This window comes from Oncorhynchus nerka, linkage group LG14, assembly GCF_034236695.1.
Source record: "Oncorhynchus nerka isolate Pitt River linkage group LG14, Oner_Uvic_2.0, whole genome shotgun sequence".
Lineage (NCBI taxonomy): Eukaryota > Metazoa > Chordata > Actinopteri > Salmoniformes > Salmonidae > Oncorhynchus > Oncorhynchus nerka.
In genome coordinates, this window is record NC_088409.1 from 768919 (window position 1) to 792130 (window position 23212).

Below are 23212 nucleotides of genomic sequence, written 5' to 3' on the forward strand. Positions count from 1 at the left end.
ACAGTGCTGAGATGTGAGTTAGTTAATCTACCTGGACACAGTGTTGAGATGTGAGTTAGTCTACCTGGACACAGTGTTGAGATGTGAGTTAGTTAGTCTACCTGGACACAGTGTTGAGATGTGAGTTAGTCTACCTGGACACAGTGTTGAGATGTGAGTTAGTTAATCTACCTGGATAAAGTGTTGAGATGTGAGTTAGTTAGTCTACCTGGACACAGTGTTGAGATGTGAGTTAGTTAGTCTACCTGGACACAGTGTTGAGATGTGAGTTAGTTAGTCTACCTGGACACAGTGTTGAGATGTGAGTTAGTTAGTCTACCTGGACACAGTGCTGAGATGTGAGTTAGTTAGTCTACCTGGACACAGTGTAGAGGTGTGAGTTAATTAGTCTACCTGGACACAGTGTTGAGATGTGAGTTAGTTAGTCTACCTGGACACAGTGTTGAGATGTGAGTTAGTTAGTCTACCTGGACACAGTGTTGAGATGTGAGTTAGTCTACCTGGACACAGTGCTGGGATGTGAGTTAATCTACCTGGACACAGTGTTGAGATGTGAGTTAGTTAGTCTACCTGGACACAGTGTTGAGATGTGAGTTAATCTACCTGGACACAGTGCTGAGATGTGAGTTAGTTAGTCTACCTGGACACAGTGTTGAGATGTGAGTTAGTTAGTCTACCTGGACACAGTGTTGAGATGTGAGTTAGTCTACCTGGACACAGTGTTGAGATGTGAGTTAGTTAGTCTACCTGGACACAGTGTTGAGATGTGAGTTAGTTAGTCTACCTGGACACAGTGTTGAGATGTGAGTTAGTTAGTCTACCTGGACACAGTGCTGAGATGTGAGTTAGTCTACCTGGACACAGTGTTGAGATGTGAGTTAGTTAGTCTACCTGGACACAGTGTTGAGATGTGAGTTAGTTAGTCTACCTGGACACAGTGTTGAGATGTGAGTTAGTTAGTCTACCTGGACACAGTGTTGAGATGTGAGTTAGTTAGTCTACCTGGACACAGTGCTGAGATGTGAGTTAGTCTACCTGGACACAGTGTTGAGGTGTGAGTTAGTCTACCTGGACACAGTGTTGAGATGTGAGTTAGTTAATCTACCTGGACACAGTGTTGAGATGTGAGTTAGTTAGTCTACCTGGACACAGTGTTGAGATGTGAGTTAGTTAGTCTACCTGGACACAGTGTTGAGATGTGAGTTAGTTAGTCTACCTGGACACAGTGTTGAGGTGTGAGTTAGTCTACCTGGGCACAGTGTTGAGATGTGAGTTAGTCTACCTGGACACAGTGTTGAGATGTGAGTTAGTCTACCTGGACACAGTGTTGAGGTGTGAGTTAGTTAATCTACCTGGACACAGTGTTGAGATGTGAGTTAATCTACCTGGACACAGTGTTGAGATGTGAGTTAATTAGTCTACCTGGACACAGTGTTGAGATGTGAGTTAGTTAGTCTACCTGGGCACAGTGTTGAGATGTGAGTTAGTTAATCTACCTGGACACAGTGTTGAGATGTGAGTTAGTTAGTCTACCTGGACACAGTGTTGAGATGTGAGTTAGTTAGTCTACCCGGACACAGTGTTGAGATGTGAGTTAGTTAGTCTACCTGGACACAGTGTTGAGATGTGAGTTAGTTAGTCTACCTGGACACAGTGCTGAGATGTGAGTTAGTCTACCTGGACACAGTGTTGAGATGTGAGTTAGTCTACCTGGACACAGTGTTGAGATGTGAGTTAGTTAGTCTACCTGGACACAGTGTTGAGATGTGAGTTAGTTAATCTACCTGGACACAGTGCTGAGATGTGAGTTAGTTAATCTACCTGGACACAGTGTTGAGATGTGAGTTAGTCTACCTGGACACAGTGTTGAGATGTGAGTTAGTTAGTCTACCTGGACACAGTGTTGAGATGTGAGTTAGTCTACCTGGACACAGTGTTGAGATGTGAGTTAGTTAATCTACCTGGATAAAGTGTTGAGATGTGAGTTAGTTAGTCTACCTGGACACAGTGTTGAGATGTGAGTTAGTTAGTCTACCTGGACACAGTGTTGAGATGTGAGTTAGTTAGTCTACCTGGACACAGTGTTGAGATGTGAGTTAGTTAGTCTACCTGGACACAGTGCTGAGATGTGAGTTAGTTAGTCTACCTGGACACAGTGTAGAGGTGTGAGTTAATTAGTCTACCTGGACACAGTGTTGAGATGTGAGTTAGTTAGTCTACCTGGACACAGTGTTGAGATGTGAGTTAGTTAGTCTACCTGGACACAGTGTTGAGATGTGAGTTAGTCTACCTGGACACAGTGCTGGGATGTGAGTTAATCTACCTGGACACAGTGTTGAGATGTGAGTTAGTTAGTCTACCTGGACACAGTGCTGGGATGTGAGTTAATCTACCTGGACACAGTGCTGAGATGTGAGTTAATCTACCTGGACACAGTGCTGGGATGTGAGTTAGTCTACCTGGACACAGTGTTGAGATGTGAGTTAGTTAGTCTACCTGGACACAGTGCTGGGACTTGGCGACAGCCACCAGTAGCTTGAGGATGGGCTGAGACTGGGAGACCAGGGGAGTCACAGCATGGATGATCGCCGTGAACTTGGGACGAGGCTTGATACCTGAAACGCAGCCAAATAACAACAATATTCACTACATCAGAGCCACTTCCAGTCGTCCGTGCATACATTTATGAGTGTGATTGATCCCTGCAGGAATTGAACCTTTACAACCCTGGCACGGCTAACGCCAATGCTCTTACCTACTGAGATGCACAGGACGAATGTCAAAGTCAACAATGTTCTCTAGATTATTTATATATTAACACCAAATATGCTGGAAATGTGTCCCTCCTTGCATCTCATCATGATGCCTTGTTTCAGGCACAGTCTAGTGTAACAGTTTAACTTTAGACCGTCCCCTCGCCCCGACCCGGGCGCGAACCAGGGACCCTCTGCACACATCAACAACAGTCACCCCTCGAAGCATCGTTACCCATCGCTCCACAAAAGCCGCGGCCCTTGCAGAGCAAGGTGAACTACTACTTCAAGGTCTCAGAGCAAGTGGTGTCACCGATTGAAAAGCTATTTAGCGCGCAACGCCGCTAACTAAACTAGCCGTTTCACATCCGTTCACACTAGCAGGGACTTCGGTTGAAAATTAGCCGGCTGGCTAAAACCGGCACTTTTACTGAAACGTTGATTAATGTGCACTGTCCCTGTAAAAAAAAAAAATCAATTCAACTCAACAGTGATATAGCCAATGAATACAGTAGCTAACTGCCAGTCAGAATATTAAACACTAGGATCGTTCCTCATTCTCCCAATCCAGTATCCCCCCCCCCCGGTGACCAGAGCACAACTCAGCTCGTCTCTCCGATGGGTTGAAAGTCATCAGGGACTGAGAGAGAAAAGAGTAGCTGTTTCTTTTCACCCATAAATAAGTCTGTGTGACAGCGGGTGCTCGATGAGCTCCAGCCGTAGTTTCATCTGGCTCCCAATTTAATTTGTGTGTGGGGGGGGGTATCAACGATTGCGTCAGTCACCGGGTTAACTTAACGACCTTCCAAGACGAAGGTTAGAGTTTTGTTTCCCGAATCGTGATCTGGAGGAAGCTCTGTAGAGTGGTCACTAGCTGGCACAGCCCCAAAGTCATACAATCTGGATTTAAACCTAACCTTAACCACACTGCTAACCCTAATGCCTAACCTTAACCACACTGCTAACCCTAATGCCTAACCTTAACCACACTGCTAACCCTAATGCCTAACCCTAACCACACTGCTAACCTAATGCCTAACCTAACCACACTGCTAACCCTAATGCCTAACCTTAACCACACTGCTAACCCTAATGCCTAACCCTAACCTTAACCACACTGCTAACCCTAATGCCTAACCTTAACCACACTGCTAACCCTAATGCCTAACCCTAACCACACTGCTAACCCTAATGCCTAACCCTAACCACACTGCTAACCCTAATGCCTAACCTTAACCACACTGCTAACCCTAATGCCTAACCCTAACCTTAACCACACTGCTAACCCTAATGCCTAACCTTAACCACACTGCTAACCCTAATGCCTAACCTTAACCACACTGCTAACCCTAATGCCTAACCTTAACCACACTGCTAACCCTAATGCCTAACCTTAACCACACTGCTAACCCTAATGCCTAACCCTAACCTTAACCACACTGCTAACCCTAATGCCTAACCTTAACCACACTGCTAACCCTAATGCCTAACCTTAACCACACTGCTAACCCTAATGCCTAACCTTAACCTTAACCACACTGCTAACCCTAACCCTAACCTTAACCACACTGCTAACCCTAATGCCTAACCTTAACCACACTGCTAACCCTAATGCCTAACCTTAACCACACTGCTAACCCTAATGCCTAACCTTAACCACACTGCTAACCCTAATGCCTAACCTTAACCACACTGCTAACCCTAATGCCTAACCCTAACCTTAACCACACTGCTAACCCTAATGCCTAACCCTAACCTTAACCACACTGCTAACCCTAATGCCTAACCCTAACCTTAACCACACTGCTAACCCTAATGCCTAACCCTAACCACACTGCTAACCCTAATGCCTAACCCTAACCCTAACCACACTGCTAACCCTAATGCCTAACCCTAACCCTAACCACACTGCTAACCCTAATGCCTAACCTTAACCACACTGCTAACCCTAATGCCTAACCCTAACCACACTGCTAACCCTAATGCCTAACCCTAACCTTAACCACACTGCTAACCCTAATGCCTAACCCTAACCTTAACCACACTGCTAACCCTAATGCCTAACCCTAACCTTAACCACACTGCTAACCCTAATGCCTAACCCTAACCACACTGCTAACCCTAATGCCTAAGCCTAACCACACTGCTAACCCTAATGCCTAACCTTAACCACACTGCTAACCCTAATGCCTAACCTTAACCACACTGCTAACCCTAATGCCTAACCCTAACCACACTGCTAACCCTAATGCCTAACCCTAACCCTAACCACACTGCTAACCCTAATGCCTAACCCTAACCTAACCACACTGCTAACCCTAATGCCTAACCTAACCTTAACCACACTGCTAACCCTAATGCCTAACCTAACCACACTGCTAACCCTAATGCCTAACCCTAACCTTAACCACACTGCTAACCCTAATGCCTAACCTTAACCACACTGCTAACCCTAATGCCTAAACTTAGATTAAGACCAAAAAGCACATTTTCTTCCCATGAATTCTTACAATATAGACCATTTTGACTTTGTGGCAGAAATGACTCAGTACTGCATCCAGGACAAGACTCATCCTAATAAATGACGTTAACCTGCTCTCAAGTCGGTGTGTGTGTGTGTGTGTGTGTGTGTGTGTGTGTGTGTATTGTATCAATACAATTGGAAAAGCAAAAACAGAGATACAAAACACAATCATAGAAAACAAACACATTCTTCAGTCAGAAGGTCCTCATCCAGCCGTCTGAATTACCCCTGGACACCAAATCATCCACTTTAAAGGTCCTCATCCAGCCGTCTGAATTACCCCTGGACACCAAATCATCCACTTTAAAGGTCCTCATCCAGCCATCTGAATTACCCCTGGACACCAAATCATCCACTTTGAAGGTCCTCATCCAGCCGTCTGAATTACCCCTGGACACCAAATCATCCACTTTGAAGGACCTCATCCAGCCATCTGAATTACCCTGGACACCAAATCATCCACTTTGAAGGTCCTCATCCAGCCGTCTGAATTACCCCTGGACACCAAATCATCCACTTTAAAGGACCTCATCCAGCCGTCTGAATTACCCCTGGACACCAAATCATCCACTTTAAAGGTCCTCATCCAGCCATCTGAATTACCCCTGGACACCAAATCATCCACTTTGAAGGTCCTCATCCAGCCGTCTGAATTACCCCTGGACACCAAATCATCCACTTTGAAGGACCTCATCCAGCCATCTGAATTACCCTGGACACCAAATCATCCACTTTGAAGGTCCTCATCCAGCCGTCTGAATTACCCCTGGACACCAAATCATCCACTTTAAAGGACCTCATCCAGCCGTCTGAATTACCCCTGGACACCAAATCATCCACTTTGAAGGACCTCATCCAGCCGTCTGAATTACCCCTGGACACCAAATCATCCACTTTAAAGGACCTCATCCAGCCGTCTGAATTACCCCTGGACACCAAATCATCCACTTTGAAGGACCTCATCCAGCCGTCTGAATTACCCCTGGACACCAAATCATCCACTTTAAAGGACCTCATCCAGCCGTCTGAATTACCCTGGACACCAAATCATCCACTTTAAAGGACCTCATCCAGCCGTCTGAATTACCCCTGGACACCAAATCATCCACTTTAAAGGACCTCATCCAGCCGTCTGAATTACCCCTGGACACCAAATCATCCACTTTGAAGGTCCTCATCCAGCCATCTGAATTACCCCTGGACACCAAATCATCCACTTTGAAGGTCCTCATCCAGCCGTCTGAATTACCCCTGGACACCAAATCATCCACTTTGAAGGTCCTCATCCAGCCGTCTGAATTACCCTCAGACACCAAATCATCCACTTTGAAGGTCCTCATCCAGCCGTCTGAATTACCCCTGGACACCAAATCATCCACTTTAAAGGACCTCATCCAGCCATCTGAATTACCCCTGGACACCAAATCATCCACTTTAAAGGACCTCATCCAGCCGTCTGAATTACCCCTGGACACCAAATCATCCACTTTGAGAGACCTCATCCAGCCGTCTGAATTACCCCTGGACACCAAATCATCCACTTTAAAGGACCTCATCCAGCCATCTGAATTACCCCTGGACACCAAATCATCCACTTTAAAGGACCTCATCCAGCCGTCTGAATTACCCCTGGACACCAAATCATCCACTTTGAGAGACCTCATCCAGCCGTCTGAATTACCCCTGGACACCAAATCATCCACTTTGAGAGACCTCATCCAGCCGTCTGAATTACCCCTGGACACCAAATCATCCACTTTGAAGGTCCTCATCCAGCCGTCTGAATTACCCCTGGACACCAAATCATCCACTTTAAAGGACCTCATCCAGCCGTCTGAATTACCCCTGGACACCAAATCATCCACTTTAAAGGACCTCATCCAGCCGTCTGAATTACCCTCAGACACCAAATCATCCACTTTGAAGGACCTCATCCAGCCATCTGAATTACCCCTGGACACCAAATCATCCACTTTGAAGGACCTCATCCAGCCGTCTGAATTACCCCTGGACACCAAATCATCCACTTTGAAGGACCTCATCCAGCCGTCTGAATTACCCCTGGACACCAAATCATCCACTTTGAAGGGCCTCATCCAGCCGTCTGAATTACCCCTGGACACCAAATCATCCACTTTGAAGGTCCTCATCCAGCCATCTGAATTACCCCTGGACACCAAATCATCCACTTTGAAGGTCCTCATCCAGCCGTCTGAATTACCCCTGGACACCAAATCATCCACTTTGAAGGTCCTCATCCAGCCGTCTGAATTACCCTCAGACACCAAATCATCCACTTTGAAGGTCCTCATCCAGCCGTCTGAATTACCCCTGGACACCAAATCATCCACTTTAAGGACCTCATCCAGCCATCTGAATTACCCCTGGACACCAAATCATCCACTTTAAAGGACCTCATCCAGCCGTCTGAATTACCCCTGGACACCAAATCATCCACTTTGAGAGACCTCATCCAGCCGTCTGAATTACCCCTGGACACCAAATCATCCACTTTAAAGGACCTCATCCAGCCATCTGAATTACCCCTGGACACCAAATCATCCACTTTAAAGGACCTCATCCAGCCGTCTGAATTACCCCTGGACACCAAATCATCCACTTTGAAGACCTCATCCAGCCGTCTGAATTACCCCTGGACACCAAATCATCCACTTTGAGAGACCTCATCCAGCCATCTGAATTACCCCTGGACACCAAATCATCCACTTTGAAGGTCCTCATCCAGCCGTCTGAATTACCCCTGGACACCAAATCATCCACTTTAAAGGACCTCATCCAGCCGTCTGAATTACCCCTGGACACCAAATCATCCACTTTAAAGGACCTCATCCAGCCGTCTGAATTACCCTCAGACACCAAATCATCCACTTTGAAGGACCTCATCCAGCCATCTGAATTACCCCTGGACACCAAATCATCCACTTTGAAGGACCTCATCCAGCCGTCTGAATTACCCCTGGACACCAAATCATCCACTTTGAAGGACCTCATCCAGCCGTCTGAATTACCCCTGGACACCAAATCATCCACTTTGAAGGGCCTCATCCAGCCGTCTGAATTACCCCTGGACACCAAATCATCCACTTTAAAGGACCTCATCCAGCCGTCTGAATTACCCCTGGACACCAAATCATCCACTTTAAAGGACCTCATCCAGCCGTCTGAATTACCCCTGGACACCAAATCATCCACTTTGAAGGGCCTCATCCAGCCGTCTGAATTACCCCTGGACACCAAATCATCCACTTTGAAGGTCCTCATCCAGCCGTCTGAATTACCCCTGGACACCAAATCATCCACTTTGAAGGTCCTCATCCAGCCGTCTGAATTACCCTCAGACACCAAATCATCCACTTTGAAGGTCCTCATCCAGCCGTCTGAATTACCCCTGGACACCAAATCATCCACTTTGAAGGACCTCATCCAGCCGTCTGAATTACCCCTGGACACCTAATCATCCACTTTGAAGGGCCTCATCCAGCCGTCTGAATTACCCCTGGACACCAAATCATCCACTTTAAAGGTCCTCATCCAGCCGTCTGAATTACCCCTGGACACCAAATCATCCACTTTGAAGGTCCTCATCCAGCCGTCTGAATTACCCCTGGACACCAAATCATCCACTTTGAAGGTCCTCATCCAGCCATCTGAATTACCCTCAGACACCAAATCATCCACTTTGAAGGTCCTCATCCAGCCATCTGAATTACCGCTGGACACCAAATCATCCACTTTTGAGAGACCTTTGGAGATTATTCCACAAGTGTATGGTAGTAGGCTGATATGTGACTTCCCAGAATATACAACGAACACACAATATTGCTAACGGATGTGATATGCATCTATATAAGGGAGCACATGAATGTAGAAGAGTGTCATCAACAATCAGTGTTATTGACTATGTTTGTTTTACTCCGTGTGTAACTCTGTGTTGTTGTTTACTCCGTGTGTAACTCTGTGTTGTTGTTTACTCCGTGTGTAACTCTGTGTTGTTGTTTACTCCGTGTGTAACTCTGTGTTGTTGTTTACTCCGTGTGTAACTCTGTGTTGTTGTTTACTCCGTGTGTAACTCTGTGTTGTTGTTTACTCCGTGTGTAACTCTGTGTTGTTGTTTACTCCGTGTGTAACTCTGTGTTGTTGTTTACTCCGTGTGTAACTCTGTGTTGTTGTTTACTCCGTGTGTAACTCTGTGTTGTTGTTTACTCCGTGTGTAACTCTGTGTTGTTGTTTACTCCGTGTGTAACTCTGTGTTGTTGTTTACTCCGTGTGTAACTCTGTGTTGTGGTTTCTGTCGCACTGCTTTGCTTTATCTTGGCCAGGTTGCAGTTGTAAATGAGAACTTGTTCTCAACTAGCCTACCTATTAAATAAAGGTGAAATAAAATAAATAAATAAAATATAAAATACAGATTAATCTACATTTCTCTCCCCCGTTTTACCAATGTAATTTACAGAAATGGTAAAAGGACTGGGCCTAAAATAGAGGCTTTTGGTACACTCTTTTGTAATGTCCTGGAAACCAGATTTTACAACCATCCGCGTTAACGTTCTGGGTACTCTTTAACAGATGGTGACAAGACTCACCGACATGTAGCTTGGCGTAGTGGAAGATCTGAGCAATACAAGTGGGAGCATGTAGATGCTCGTGGAACAACACCACACGTTATGTTACAGTAGGACTCACCTGGCTTTGGAGAGCGGGGAAGTCTACCAGATAGGAGGTTTAAATGGGGAACTGAACAGGGCCTAAAATAGAACCTTGCGGTACCCCTGTCGTAATGCCCGGAGAACCAAATTCATGACCATCCACATGGATGAACTTCGATGCACATTTGAGATCTATCTGAAGATAGTTGCAGGACTCACCTAGCTTGGCATAGTGGAAAGGGAAGTCTCCCAAGTATGAGGAGTACTGAGGCAGGGAGTAGAGACCTCCGGGAAGACTGTTCCACATCAGGTTACTACGGGCTGCATGCTGGAGCACCCGGTCATGGATGATCTGGTGCAGGGAGAGAAACAGAGTCAAATCAACAATAGTAATAATCAAAGCTGCTAACAAGACAATTCACTGGTCGAGGATTACCTGAACCCTCAAGAGGCACCCAAGCAGAGCTACGTCCAAGAAGGCTTCTGAGTAGCTCTCTGACAAACACCTGTTACTACTAGTAGTACTAGTACTAGTAGTGGTGGTAGTAATAGTAGTGGTAGTAATAGTAATAGTAGAAGTAGTAGTAATAGTAGAATTAGTAGCAGTAGTAGTAGTAGTAGCAGTAGTAGTAGTTGTAGTAATAGAAGTAGTAATAGTATTAGTAGTAATAGTAGTAGTAATAGTAATAGTAGTAGTAGTAATAGTAGTAGTATCAGTAGTAGTAGTAGCAGTAATAGTAGTAGTAGTCATAGTATTAGTAGCAGTAGTAGTAGTAGTAGTAGTAGTAGTAGTAGTAGTAGTAGTAGTAGTAAATAGTAGCAGTAGTAGTAGCAGGAGCAGCAGTATACGGTCCTCTTACCTCTAGTGTTGTGAGTACTATCCTCTCTACAGAAGAGAAGTAGGCCTCCCACAGGAACTGGGTCTGCTGTCTGAGAGACAAGATGTTGTCCTGGTGAATGGAACGCACCGTAGACGGAATCTGGAACAACAGAACTACAGTCAGAGCAGTGACAGTGACGTGATCTGTCAATCAAACAGTCAGAGACACTGGACATGTTAAACAGACCATTCAGTCATATAGACCACTTAGTCATATAGACCATTCAGTCAAATAGACCATTCAGTCAAACAGACCATTCAGTCAAACAGACCATTCAGTCAAATAGACCATTCAGTCAAATGGACCATTCAGTCAAATGGACCATTCAGTCAAATGGACCATTCAGTCAAATAGACCATTTAGTCAAATAGACCATTTAGTCAAAATAGACCATTTAGTCAAATGGACCATTCAGTCAAATGGACCATTCAGTCAAACAGACCATTCAGTCAAACAGACCATTCAGTCAAATAGACCATTCAGTCAAACAGACCATTCAGTCAAACAGACCATTCAGTCAAACAGACCATTCAGTCGAGTTAGCGTTCGTTACCTGGTGAACACAGGATTATAATATCTACGTCACCTGAAGTAGCAGTCGTTCGTCCCCGATCACAGCTGCTGTGTTCCAGTGGATGATCTCCGAGAAGGGCATCTCCCAGCCGTTACTGAGTATCACAGGTACACAGGCAGCCTGCAGGCCGACACACAGGCAGGGTAGCCTAGTGGTTAGAGCGTTGGGACTAGTAACCTGGAAGGTTGCAAGTTCAAATCCCCGAGCTGACAGTACAAATCTGTCGTTATGCCCCTGAACAGGCAGTTAACCAACTGTTTCTAGGCAGTCATTGAAAATAAGAATTTGTTCCTAACTGACTTGCCTAGTTAAATAAAGGTTTAAAAAAAATAAAAAAAACAGTAATGACTATACTGGGACTGGAGGAGTTACTATCCTTGGTAAACATGTCACTGTTATGACAGAGCCTAATAGTAGTGTATTATGGTGCTTGTGTCAACACTATTCTCTAACACAATGAGGACACCACTAGTATTGTGTCTAGTTCCATGAGGACAGGACAGGACACCACTAGTATTGTGTCTGGTTCCATGAGGACAGGACACCACTAGTATTGTGTCTGGTTCCATGAGGACAGGACACCACTAGTATTGGCTGTTCCATGGACACCACTAGTATTGTGTCTGGTTCCATGAGGACAGGACACCACTAGTATTGTGTCTGGTTCCATGAGGACAGGACAGGACACCACTAGTATTGTGTCTGGTTCCATGAGGACAGGACACCACTAGTATTGTGTCTGGTTCCATGAGGACAGGACACCACTAGTATTGTGTCTAGTTCCATGAGGACAGGACACCACTAGTATTGTGTCTGGTTCCATGAGGACAGGACACCACTAGTATTGTGTCTGGTTCCATGAGGACAGGACACCACTAGTATTGTGTCTGGTTCCATGAGGACAGGACACCACTAGTATTGTGTCTAGTTCCATGAGGACAGGACAGGACACCACTAGTATTGTGTCTGGTTCCATGAGGACAGGACACCACTAGTATTGTGTCTGGTTCCATGAGGACAGGACACCACTAGTATTGTGTCTGGTTCCATGAGGACAGGACAGGACACCACTAGTATTGTGTCTGGTTCCATGAGGACAGGACACCACTAGTATTGTGTCTGGTTCCATGAGGACAGGACACCACTAGTATTGTGTCTGGTTCCATGAGGACAGGACACCACTAGTATTGTGTCTGGTTCCATGAGGACAGGACACCACTAGTATTGTGTCTGGTTCCATGAGGACAGGACACCACTAGTATTGTGTCTGGTTCCATGAGGACAGGACACCACTAGTATTGTGTCTGGTTCCATGAGGACAGGACACCACTAGTATTGTGTCTAGTTCCATGAGGACAGGACAGGACACCCACTAGTATTGTGTCTGGTTCCATGAGGACAGGACACCACTAGTATTGTGTCTGGTTCTATGAGGACAGGACACCACTAGTATTGTGTCTGGTTCCATGAGGACAGGACACCACTAGTATTGTGTCTGGTTCCATGAGGACAGGACACCACTAGTATTGTGTCTAGTTCCATGAGGACAGGACAGGACACCACTAGTATTGTGTCTGGTTCCATGAGGACAGGACACCACTAGTATTGTGTCTGGTTCCATGAGGACAGGACACCACTAGTATTGTGTCTGGTTCCATGAGGACAGGACAGGACACCACTAGTATTGTGTCTGGTTCCATGAGGACAGGACACCACTAGTATTGTGTCTGGTTCCATGAGGACAGGACACCACTAGTATTGTGTCTAGTTCCATGAGGACAGGACACCACTAGTATTGTGTCTGGTTCCATGAGGACAGGACACCACTAGTATTGTGTCTGGTTCCATGAGGACAGGACACCACTAGTATTGTGTCTGGTTCCATGAGGACAGGACACCACTAGTATTGTGTCTGGTTCCATGAGGACAGGACAGGACACCACTAGTATTGTGTCTAGTTCCATGACAGGACAGGACACCACTAGTATTGTGTCTGGTTCCATGAGGACAGGACACCACTAGTATTGTGTCTGGTTCCATGAGGACAGGACACCACTAGTATTGTGTCTGGTTCCATGAGGACAGGACACCACTAGTATTGTGTCTGGTTCCATGAGGACAGGACAGGACACCACTAGTATTGTGTCTGGTTCCATGAGGACAGACAGGACACCACTAGTATTGTGTCTGGTTCCATGAGGACAGGACAGACACCACTAGTATTGTGTCTGGTTCCATGAGGACAGGACACCACTAGTATTGTGTCTGGTTCCATGAGGACAGGACACCACTAGTATTGTGTCTGGTTCCATGAGGACAGGACACCACTAGTATTGTGTCTGGTTCCATGAGGACAGGACAGGACACCACTAGTATTGTGTCTGGTTCCATGAGGACAGGACAGGACACCACTAGTATTGTGTCTGGTTCCATGAGGACAGGACAGGACACCACTAGTATTGTGTCTGGTTCCATGAGGACAGGACACCACTAGTATTGTGTCTGGTTCCATGAGGACAGGACAGGACACCACTAGTATTGTGTCTGGTTCCATGAGGACAGGACACCACTAGTATTGTGTCTAGTTCCATGAGGACAGGACATCACTAGTATTGTGTCTGGTTCCATGAGGACAGGACAGGACATCACTAGTATTGTGTCTGGTTCCATGAGGACAGGACAGGACACCACTAGTATTGTGTCTGGTTCTATGAGGACAGGACACCACTAGTATTGTGTCTAGTTCCATGAGGACAGGACACCACTAGTATTGTGTCTAGTTCCATGAGGACAGGACACCACTAGTATTGTGTCTGGTTCCATGAGGACAGGACACCACTAGTATTGTGTCTGGTTCTATGAGGACAGGACACCACTAGTATTGTGTCTAGTTCCATGAGGACAGGACAGGACACCACTAGTATTGTGTCTGGTTCCATGAGGACAGGACACCACTAGTATTGTGTCTGGTTCCATGAGGACAGGACACCACTAGTATTGTGTCTGGTTCCATGAGGACAGGACACCACTAGTATTGTGTCTGGTTCCATGAGGACAGGACACCACTAGTATTGTGTCTAGTTCCATGAGGACAGGACACCACTAGTATTGTGTCTGGTTCCATGAGGACAGGACACCACTAGTATTGTGTCTGGTTCTATGAGGACAGGACACCACTAGTATTGTGTCTGGTTCCATGAGGACAGGACACCACTAGTATTGTGTCTGGTTCCATGAGGACAGGACACCACTAGTATTGTGTCTGGTTCCATGAGGACAGGACACCACTAGTATTGTGTCTGGTTCCATGAGGACAGGACACCACTAGTATTGTGTCTGGTTCCATGAGGACAGGACAGGACACCACTAGTATTGTGTCTGGTTCTATGAGGACAGGACAGGACACCACTAGTATTGTGTCTGGTTCCATGAGGACAGGACAGGACACCACTAGTATTGTGTCTAGTTCCATGAGGACAGGACATCACTAGTATTGTGTCTGGTTCCATGAGGACAGGACAGGACACCACTAGTATTGTGTCTGGTTCCATGAGGACAGGACACCACTAGTATTGTGTCTAGTTCCATGAGGACAGGACACCACTAGTATTGTGTCTGGTTCCATGAGGACAGGACAGGACACCACTAGTATTGTGTCTGAGGACAGGACACCACCACTAGTATTGTGTCTGTTCCATGAGGACAGGACACCACTAGTATTGTGTCTGGTTCTATGAGGACAGGACACCACTAGTATTGTGTCTGGTTCCATGAGGACAGGACACCACTAGTATTGTGTCTGGTTCCATGAGGACAGGACACCACTAGTATTGTGTCTGGTTCCATGAGGACAGGACACCACTAGTATTGTGTCTGGTTCCATGAGGACAGGACAGGTGTCTGGTTCCACACCACTAGTATTGTGTCTGGTTCCATGAGGACAGGACAGGACACCACTAGTATTGTGTCTGGTTCCATGAGGACAGGACACCACTAGTATTGTGTCTAGTTCCATGAGGACAGGACACCACTAGTATTGTGTCTGGTTCCATGAGGACAGGACACCACTAGTATTGTGTCTGGTTCCATGAGGACAGGACAGGACACCACTAGTATTGTGTCTGGTTCCATGTGGACAGGACACCACTAGTATTGTGTCTGGTTCCATGAGGACAGGACAGGACACCACTAGTATTGTGTCTGGTTCCATGAGGACAGGACACCACTAGTATTGTGTCTGGTTCCATGAGGACAGGACACCACTAGTATTGTGTCTAGTTCCATGAGGACAGGACAGGACACCACTAGTATTGTGTCTGGTTCCATGAGGAGAGGACACCACTAGTATTGTGTCTGGTTCCATGAGGACAGGACAGGACACCACTAGTATTGTGTCTGGTTCCATGAGGACAGGACAGGACACCACTAGTATTGTGTCTGGTTCCATGAGGACAGGACACCACTAGTATTGTGTCTGGTTCCATGAGGACAGGACACCACTAGTATTGTGTCTGGTTCCATGAGGACAGGACAGGACACCACTAGTATTGTGTCTGGTTCCATGAGGACAGGACAGGACACCACTAGTATTGTGTCTGGTTCCATGAGGACAAGAGGAAGTGAAAGCAGTGTGTCCCTGTCCCTGATGTCCCAGTACTAATGACACTAATGCAGTCCCTGCCTGCCTGCCGAACCATCTAATAATGCAAATTATCGTCAGCAAAACAACAGAGAAATCATCCCGGTCATGTGATCAGTGGTTTGGGGCTTTAAAACACGCTGAGCCATCTGGCCGTCTGTTTCTGCAGCAGATCTTTCTACTTCCTTTCAGCTGTAATAGCAGATGGACCATTTTATTCGCGCACCGCACAGCAAGACATTACCTGTGAACTCTAGTCATTAAAATAGCCTAATTCATTCCACTGCCAAGGACTCAAATTGCTCAAATTGTTGTTGTAATTGTGACTAAAGTAAAATGGTAAACAAAAGACTATGTTTCATTTGAGCCTATTAGAATGTGTAAATGTGTATGCAAATGTGTTTGTTTATGTGCGTGTGCGTGTGCGTGTGTGCGTGTGTGTCACTCTCTGTGCTCCACTGTCTCTGTGTCCAAATAGAGGCTCCATGATTGAGGCCAGGTCATCTGATGCAGCACTCCATCACTCTCCTTCTTGGTCTGGGTCTTCATTTCCTGAGGCGGTCCTCATGAGAACCAGTTTCATCATAGCGCTTGATGGTTTTTTGCGACTACACTCGAAGAAACTTTCAAAGTTCTTGAAATTCTCCGGATAGACTGACATTTGTGTCTTAAGTAACGATGGACTGTCATTTCTCTTTGCTTATTTAAGCTGTTCTTGCCATAATATGGACTTGGTCTTTTACCAAATAGGTCTATCTTCTGTATACCCCACCTACCTTGTCACAACACAACTGATTGGCTCAAACTCATTTAACACTTTTTTGGTTACTACATGATTCCATATGTGTTATTTCATAGTTTTGATGTCTTCACTACTATTCTAAAATCTAGAAAATAGTAAAAAAAAAAGAAAAGCCCTTGAATGAGTAGGTGTGTCTAAACATTTGACTGGTTCTGTATATGGGGACAGTAGATGGTGATCTATATGGGGACAGTAGATGGTGATCTATATGGGGACAGTAGATGGAGACAGTAGATGGTGATCTATATGGGGACAGTAGATTGTGATCTATATGGGGACAGTAGATGGTGATCTATATGGGGACAGTAGATGGTGATCTATATGGGGACAGTAGATGGTGATCTATATGGGGACAGTAGATGGTGATCTATATGGAGACAGTAGATGGTGATCTATATGGGGACAGTAGATGGTGATCTATATGGAGACAGTAGATGGTGATCTATATGGGGACAGTAGATGGGGACAGTAGATGGTGATCTATATGGGGACAGTAGATGGTGATCTATATGGGGACAGTAGATGGTGATCTATATGGGGACAGTAGATGGTGATCTATATGGGGACAGTAGATGGTGATCTATATGGGGACAGTAGATGGTGATCTATATGGGGACAGTAGATGGTGATCTATATGGGGACAGTAGATGGTGATCTATATGGGGACAGTAGATGGTGATCTATATGGAGACAGTAGATGGAGACAGTAGATGGTGATCTATATGGGGACAGTAGATGGTGATCTATATGGGGACAGTAGATGGTGATCTATATGGGGACAGTAGATGGTGATCTATATGGAGACAGTAGATGGTGATCTATATGGGGACAGTAGATGGTGATCTATATGGGGACAGTAGATGGGGACAGTAGATGGTGATCTATATGGAGACAGTAGATGGTGATCTATATGGAGACAGTAGATGGGGACAGTAGATGGTGATCTATATGGGGACAGTAGATGGTGATCTATATGGGGACAGTAGATGGTGATCTATATGGGGACAGTAGATGGTGATCTATATGGAGACAGTAGATGGGGACAGTAGATGGTGATCTATATGGAGACAGTAGATGGGGACAGTAGATGGTGATCTATATGGAGACAGTAGATGGTGATCTATATGGGGACAGTAGATGGGGACAGTAGATGGTGATCTATATGGGGACAGTAGATGGTGATCTATATGGGGACAGTAGATGGGGACAGTAGATGGTGATCTATATGGTGACAGTAGATGGTGATCTATATGGGGACAGTAGATGGTGATCTATATGGGGACAGTAGATGGTGATCTATATGGGGACAGTAGATGGTGATCTATATGGAGACAGTAGATGGTGATCTATATGGAGACAGTAGATGGTGTTGTATATGGGGACAGTAGATGGTGATCTATATGGGGACAGTAGATGGTGATCTATATGGTGACAGTAGATGGTGATCTATATGGGGACAGTAGATGGTGATCTATATGGGGACAGTAGATGGTGATCTATATGGGGACAGTAGATGGTGATCTATATGGAGACAGTAGATGGTGATCTATATGGGGACAGTAGATGGTGATCTATATGGGGACAGTAGATGGTGATCTATATGGGGACAGTAGATGGTGATCTATATGGGGACAGTAGATGGTGATCTATATGGGGACAGTAGATGGTGATCTATATGGGGACAGTAGATGGTAGATCTATATGGGGACAGTAGATGGTGATCTATATGGAGACAGTAGATGGTGATCTATATGGGGACAGTAGATGGTGATCTATATGGGGACAGTAGATGGTGATCTATATGGAGACAGTAGATGGTGATCTATATGGGGACAGTAGATGGTGATCTATATGGGGACAGTAGATGGTGATCTATATGGAGACAGTAGATGGTGATCTATATGGAGACAGTAGATGGTGATCTATATGGAGACAGTAGATGGGGACAGTAGATGGTGATCTATATGGAGACAGTAGATGGTGATCTATATGGGGACAGTAGATGGTGATCTATATGGGGACAGTAGATGGTGATCTATATGGGGACAGTAGATGGTGATCTATATGGGGACAGTAGATGGTGATCTATATGGAGACAGTAGATGGGGACAGTAGATGGTGATCTATATGGAGACAGTAGATGGGGACAGTAGATGGTGATCTATATGGAGACAGTAGATGGTGATCTATATGGGGACAGTAGATGGGGACAGTAGATGGTGATCTATATGGGGACAGTAGATGGTGATCTATATGGGGACAGTAGATGGGGACAGTAGATGGTGATCTATATGGTGACAGTAGATGGTGATCTATATGGGGACAGTAGATGGTGATCTATATGGGGACAGTAGATGGTGATCTATATGGAGACAGTAGATGGTGATCTATATGGGGACAGTAGATGGTGATCTATATGGTGACAGTAGATGGTGATCTATATGGGGACAGTAGATGGTGATCTATATGGGGACAGTAGATGGTGATCTATATGGGGACAGTAGATGGTGATCTATATGGAGACAGTAGATGGTGATCTATATGGGGACAGTAGATGGTGATCTATATGGGGACAGTAGATGGTGATCTATATGGGGACAGTAGATGGTGATCTATATGGGGACAGTAGATGGTGATCTATATGGGGACAGTAGATGGTGATCTATATGGGGACAGTAGATGGTGATCTATATGGAGACAGTAGATGGGGACAGTAGATGGTGATCTATATGGGGACAGTAGATGGTGATCTATATGGAGACAGTAGATGGGGACAGTATATGGTGATCTATATGGGGACAGTAGATGGTGACAGTAGATGGTGATCTATATGGTGACAGTAGATGGTGATCTATATGGAGACAGTAGATGATGTGATCTATATGGAGACAGTAGATGGGGATCTAGATGGTGATCTATATGGGGACAGTAGATGGTGGACAGTAGATGGTGATCTAGATGGTGATCAGTAGATGGTGGGGACAGTAGATGGTGATCTATATGGGGACAGTAGATGGTGATCTATATGGAGACAGTAGATGGTGATCTATATGGGGACAGTAGATGGGGATCAGTAGATGGTGATCTATATGGGGACAGTAGATGGTGATCTATATGGGGACAGTAGATGGTGACAGTAGATCTATATGGGGACAGTAGATGGTGATCTATATGGGGACAGTAGATGGTGATCTATATGGGGACAGTAGATGGTGATCTATATGGGGACAGTAGATGGTGATCTATATGGGGACAGTAGATGGTGATCTATATGGGGACAGTAGATGGTGATCTATATGGAGGACAGTAGATGGTGATCTATATGGGGACAGTAGATGGTGATCAGTAGATGGTGATCTATATGATCTATGGGACAGTAGATGGTGATCTATATGGGGACAGTAGATGGGGACAGTAGATGGTGATCTATATGGAGACAGTAGATGGTGATCTATATGGAGACAGTAGATGGGGACAGTAGATGGTGATCTATATGGGGACAGTAGATGGTGATCTATATGGGGACAGTAGATGGTGATCTATATGGGGACAGTAGATGGTGATCTATATGGAGACAGTAGATGGGGACAGTAGATGGTGATCTATATGGAGTAGATGGTGATCTAGTAGATGGGGACAGTAGATGGTGATCTATATGGGGACAGTAGATGGTGATCTATATGGGGACAGTAGATGGTGGGACAGTAGATGGTGATCTATATGGGGACAGTAGATGGTGATCTATATGGGGACAGTAGATGGTGATCTAGTAGATGGTGATCTATATGGGGACAGTAGATGGTGATCAGTAGATGGTGATCTATATGGGGACAGTAGATGGTGATCTATATGGGGACAGTAGATGGTGATCTATATGGGACAGTAGATGGTGATCTAGTAGATGGTGATCTATATGGGGACAGTAGATGGTGATCTATATGGAGACAGTAGATGGTGATCTATATGGAGACAGTAGATGGTGATCTAGGGGACAGTAGATGGTGATCTATATGGGGACAGTAGATGGTGATCTATATGGGGACTAGTAGATGGTGATCTATATGGGGACAGATGGTGATCTATATGGGGACAGTAGATGGTGATCTATATGGGGACAGTAGATGGTGATCTATATGGAGACAGTAGATGGTGATCTATATGGGGACAGTAGATGGTGATCTATATGGGGACAGTAGATGGTGATCTATATGGGGACAGTAGATGGATCTATATGACAGTAGATGGTGATCTATATGGGGACAGTAGATGGTGATCTATATGGAGACAGTAGATGGTGATCTATATGGGGACAGTAGATGGTGATCTATATGGAGACAGTAGATGACTAGTAGATGGTGGGGGACAGTAGATGGTGATCTATATGGAGACAGTAGATGGGGACAGTAGATGGTGATCTATATGGGGACAGTAGATGGTGATCTAGATGGTGATCTATGGGGACAGTAGATGGTGATCTATATGGAGACAGTAGATGGTGATCTATATGGGGACAGTAGATGGTGATCTATATGGAGACAGTAGATGGTGATCTATATGGAGACAGTAGGAGGGACAGTAGATGGTGATCTATATGGGGACAGTAGATGGTGATCTATATGGGGACAGTAGATGGTGATCTATATGGGGAGTAGATGGTGATCTATATGGGGACAGTAGATGGTGATCTATATGGGGACAGTAGATGGTGATCTATATGGAGACAGTAGATGGGGACTAGATGGGGACAGTAGATGGTGATCTATATGGGGACAGTAGATGGTGATCTATATGGAGACAGTAGATGGTGATCTATATGGGGACAGTAGATGGTGATCTATATGGGGACAGTAGATGGTGATCTATATGGAGACAGTAGATGGTGATCTATATGGGGACAGTAGATGGTGATCTATATGGAGACAGTAGATGGTGATCTATATGGGGACAGTAGATGGAGACAGTAGATGGTGATCTATATGGGGACAGTAGATGGGGACAGTAGATGGTGATCTATATGGGGACAGTAGATGGTGATCTATATGGGGACAGTAGATGGTGATCTATATGGGGACAGTAGATGGTGATCTATATGGAGACAGTAGATGGTGATGGTGATCTATATGGAGACAGTAGATGGTGATCTATATGGGGACAGTAGATGGTGATCTATATGGGGACAGTAGATGGTGATCTATATGGGGACAGTAGATGGTGATCTATATGGAGACAGTAGATGGTGATCTATATGGGGACAGTAGATGGGGACAGTAGATGGTGATCTATATGGGGACAGTAGATGGTGATCTATATGGAGACAGTAGATGGAGACAGTAGATGGTGATCTATATGGGGACAGTAGATGGTGATCTATATGGGGACAGTAGATGGTGATCTATATGGGGACAGTAGATGGTGATCTATATGGAGACAGTAGATGGAGACAGTAGATGGTGATCTATATGGGGACAGTAGATGGGACAGTAGATGGTGATCTATATGGAGACAGTAGATGGTGATCTATATGGGGACAGTAGATGGTGATCTATATGGAGACAGTAGATGGGGACAGATAGGGACAGTGATGGTGATCTATATAGGGGACAGTAGATGGTGATCTATATGGGGACAGTAGATGGTGATCTATATGGGGACAGTAGATGGTGATCTATATGGGGACAGTAGATGGTGATCTATATGGGGACAGTAGATGGTGATCTATATGGGGACAGATAGGGGACAGTAGATGGTGATCTATACAGTAGATGGGACAGTAGATGGGGACAGTAGATGGTGATCTATATGGGGACAGTAGATGGTGATCTATATGGGGACAGTAGATGGTGATCTATATGGGGACAGTAGATGGTGATCTATGACAGTAGATGGTGATCTATATGGGGACAGTAGATGGTGATCTATATGGAGACAGTAGATGGGGACAGTAGATGGTGATCTATATGGGGACAGTAGATGGTGATCTATATGGGACAGTAGATCTATGGGGGACAGTAGATGGTGATCTAGTAGATGGGGACAGTAGATGGTGATCTATATGGAGACAGTAGATGGTGATCTATATGGAGACAGTAGATGGTGATCTATATGGATGGACAGTAGATGGTGATCTATATGGGGACAGTAGATGGTGATCAGTAGATGGTGATCTATATGGGGACAGTAGATGGTGATCTATATGGGGACAGTAGATGGTAGATCTATATGGGGACAGTAGATGGTGATCTATGGGGACAGTAGATGGTGATCTATATGGGACAGTAGATGGTGATCTATATGGGGACAGTAGATGGTGATCTAGATGGGACAGTAGATGGGGGACAGTAGATGGGATCTATATGGGGACAGTAGATGGTG

At 45.3% G+C, this 23212-nt stretch overlaps 1 protein-coding gene across 1 annotated transcript in view; it reads right to left on the reverse strand.

Moving 5' to 3' along the window:
- LOC115119512 (exostosin-1a-like) overlaps positions 1 to 16587 on the reverse strand; it is a 37213-nt gene extending 20626 nt beyond the window's left edge. Inside the window, exons 1-5 of the mRNA XM_065027044.1 lie at positions 16484 to 16587; positions 11412 to 11547; positions 10805 to 10924; positions 10164 to 10296; positions 2497 to 2615 (exon numbers count right to left, since the gene is read on the reverse strand). Of these exons, the coding sequence (XP_064883116.1) occupies positions 2497 to 2615; positions 10164 to 10296; positions 10805 to 10924; positions 11412 to 11547; positions 16484 to 16587 (612 nt within the window). The remainder of the gene's footprint in view (positions 1 to 2496; positions 2616 to 10163; positions 10297 to 10804; positions 10925 to 11411; positions 11548 to 16483) is intronic.
- Positions 16588 to 23212: the final 6625 nt, after the last annotated feature.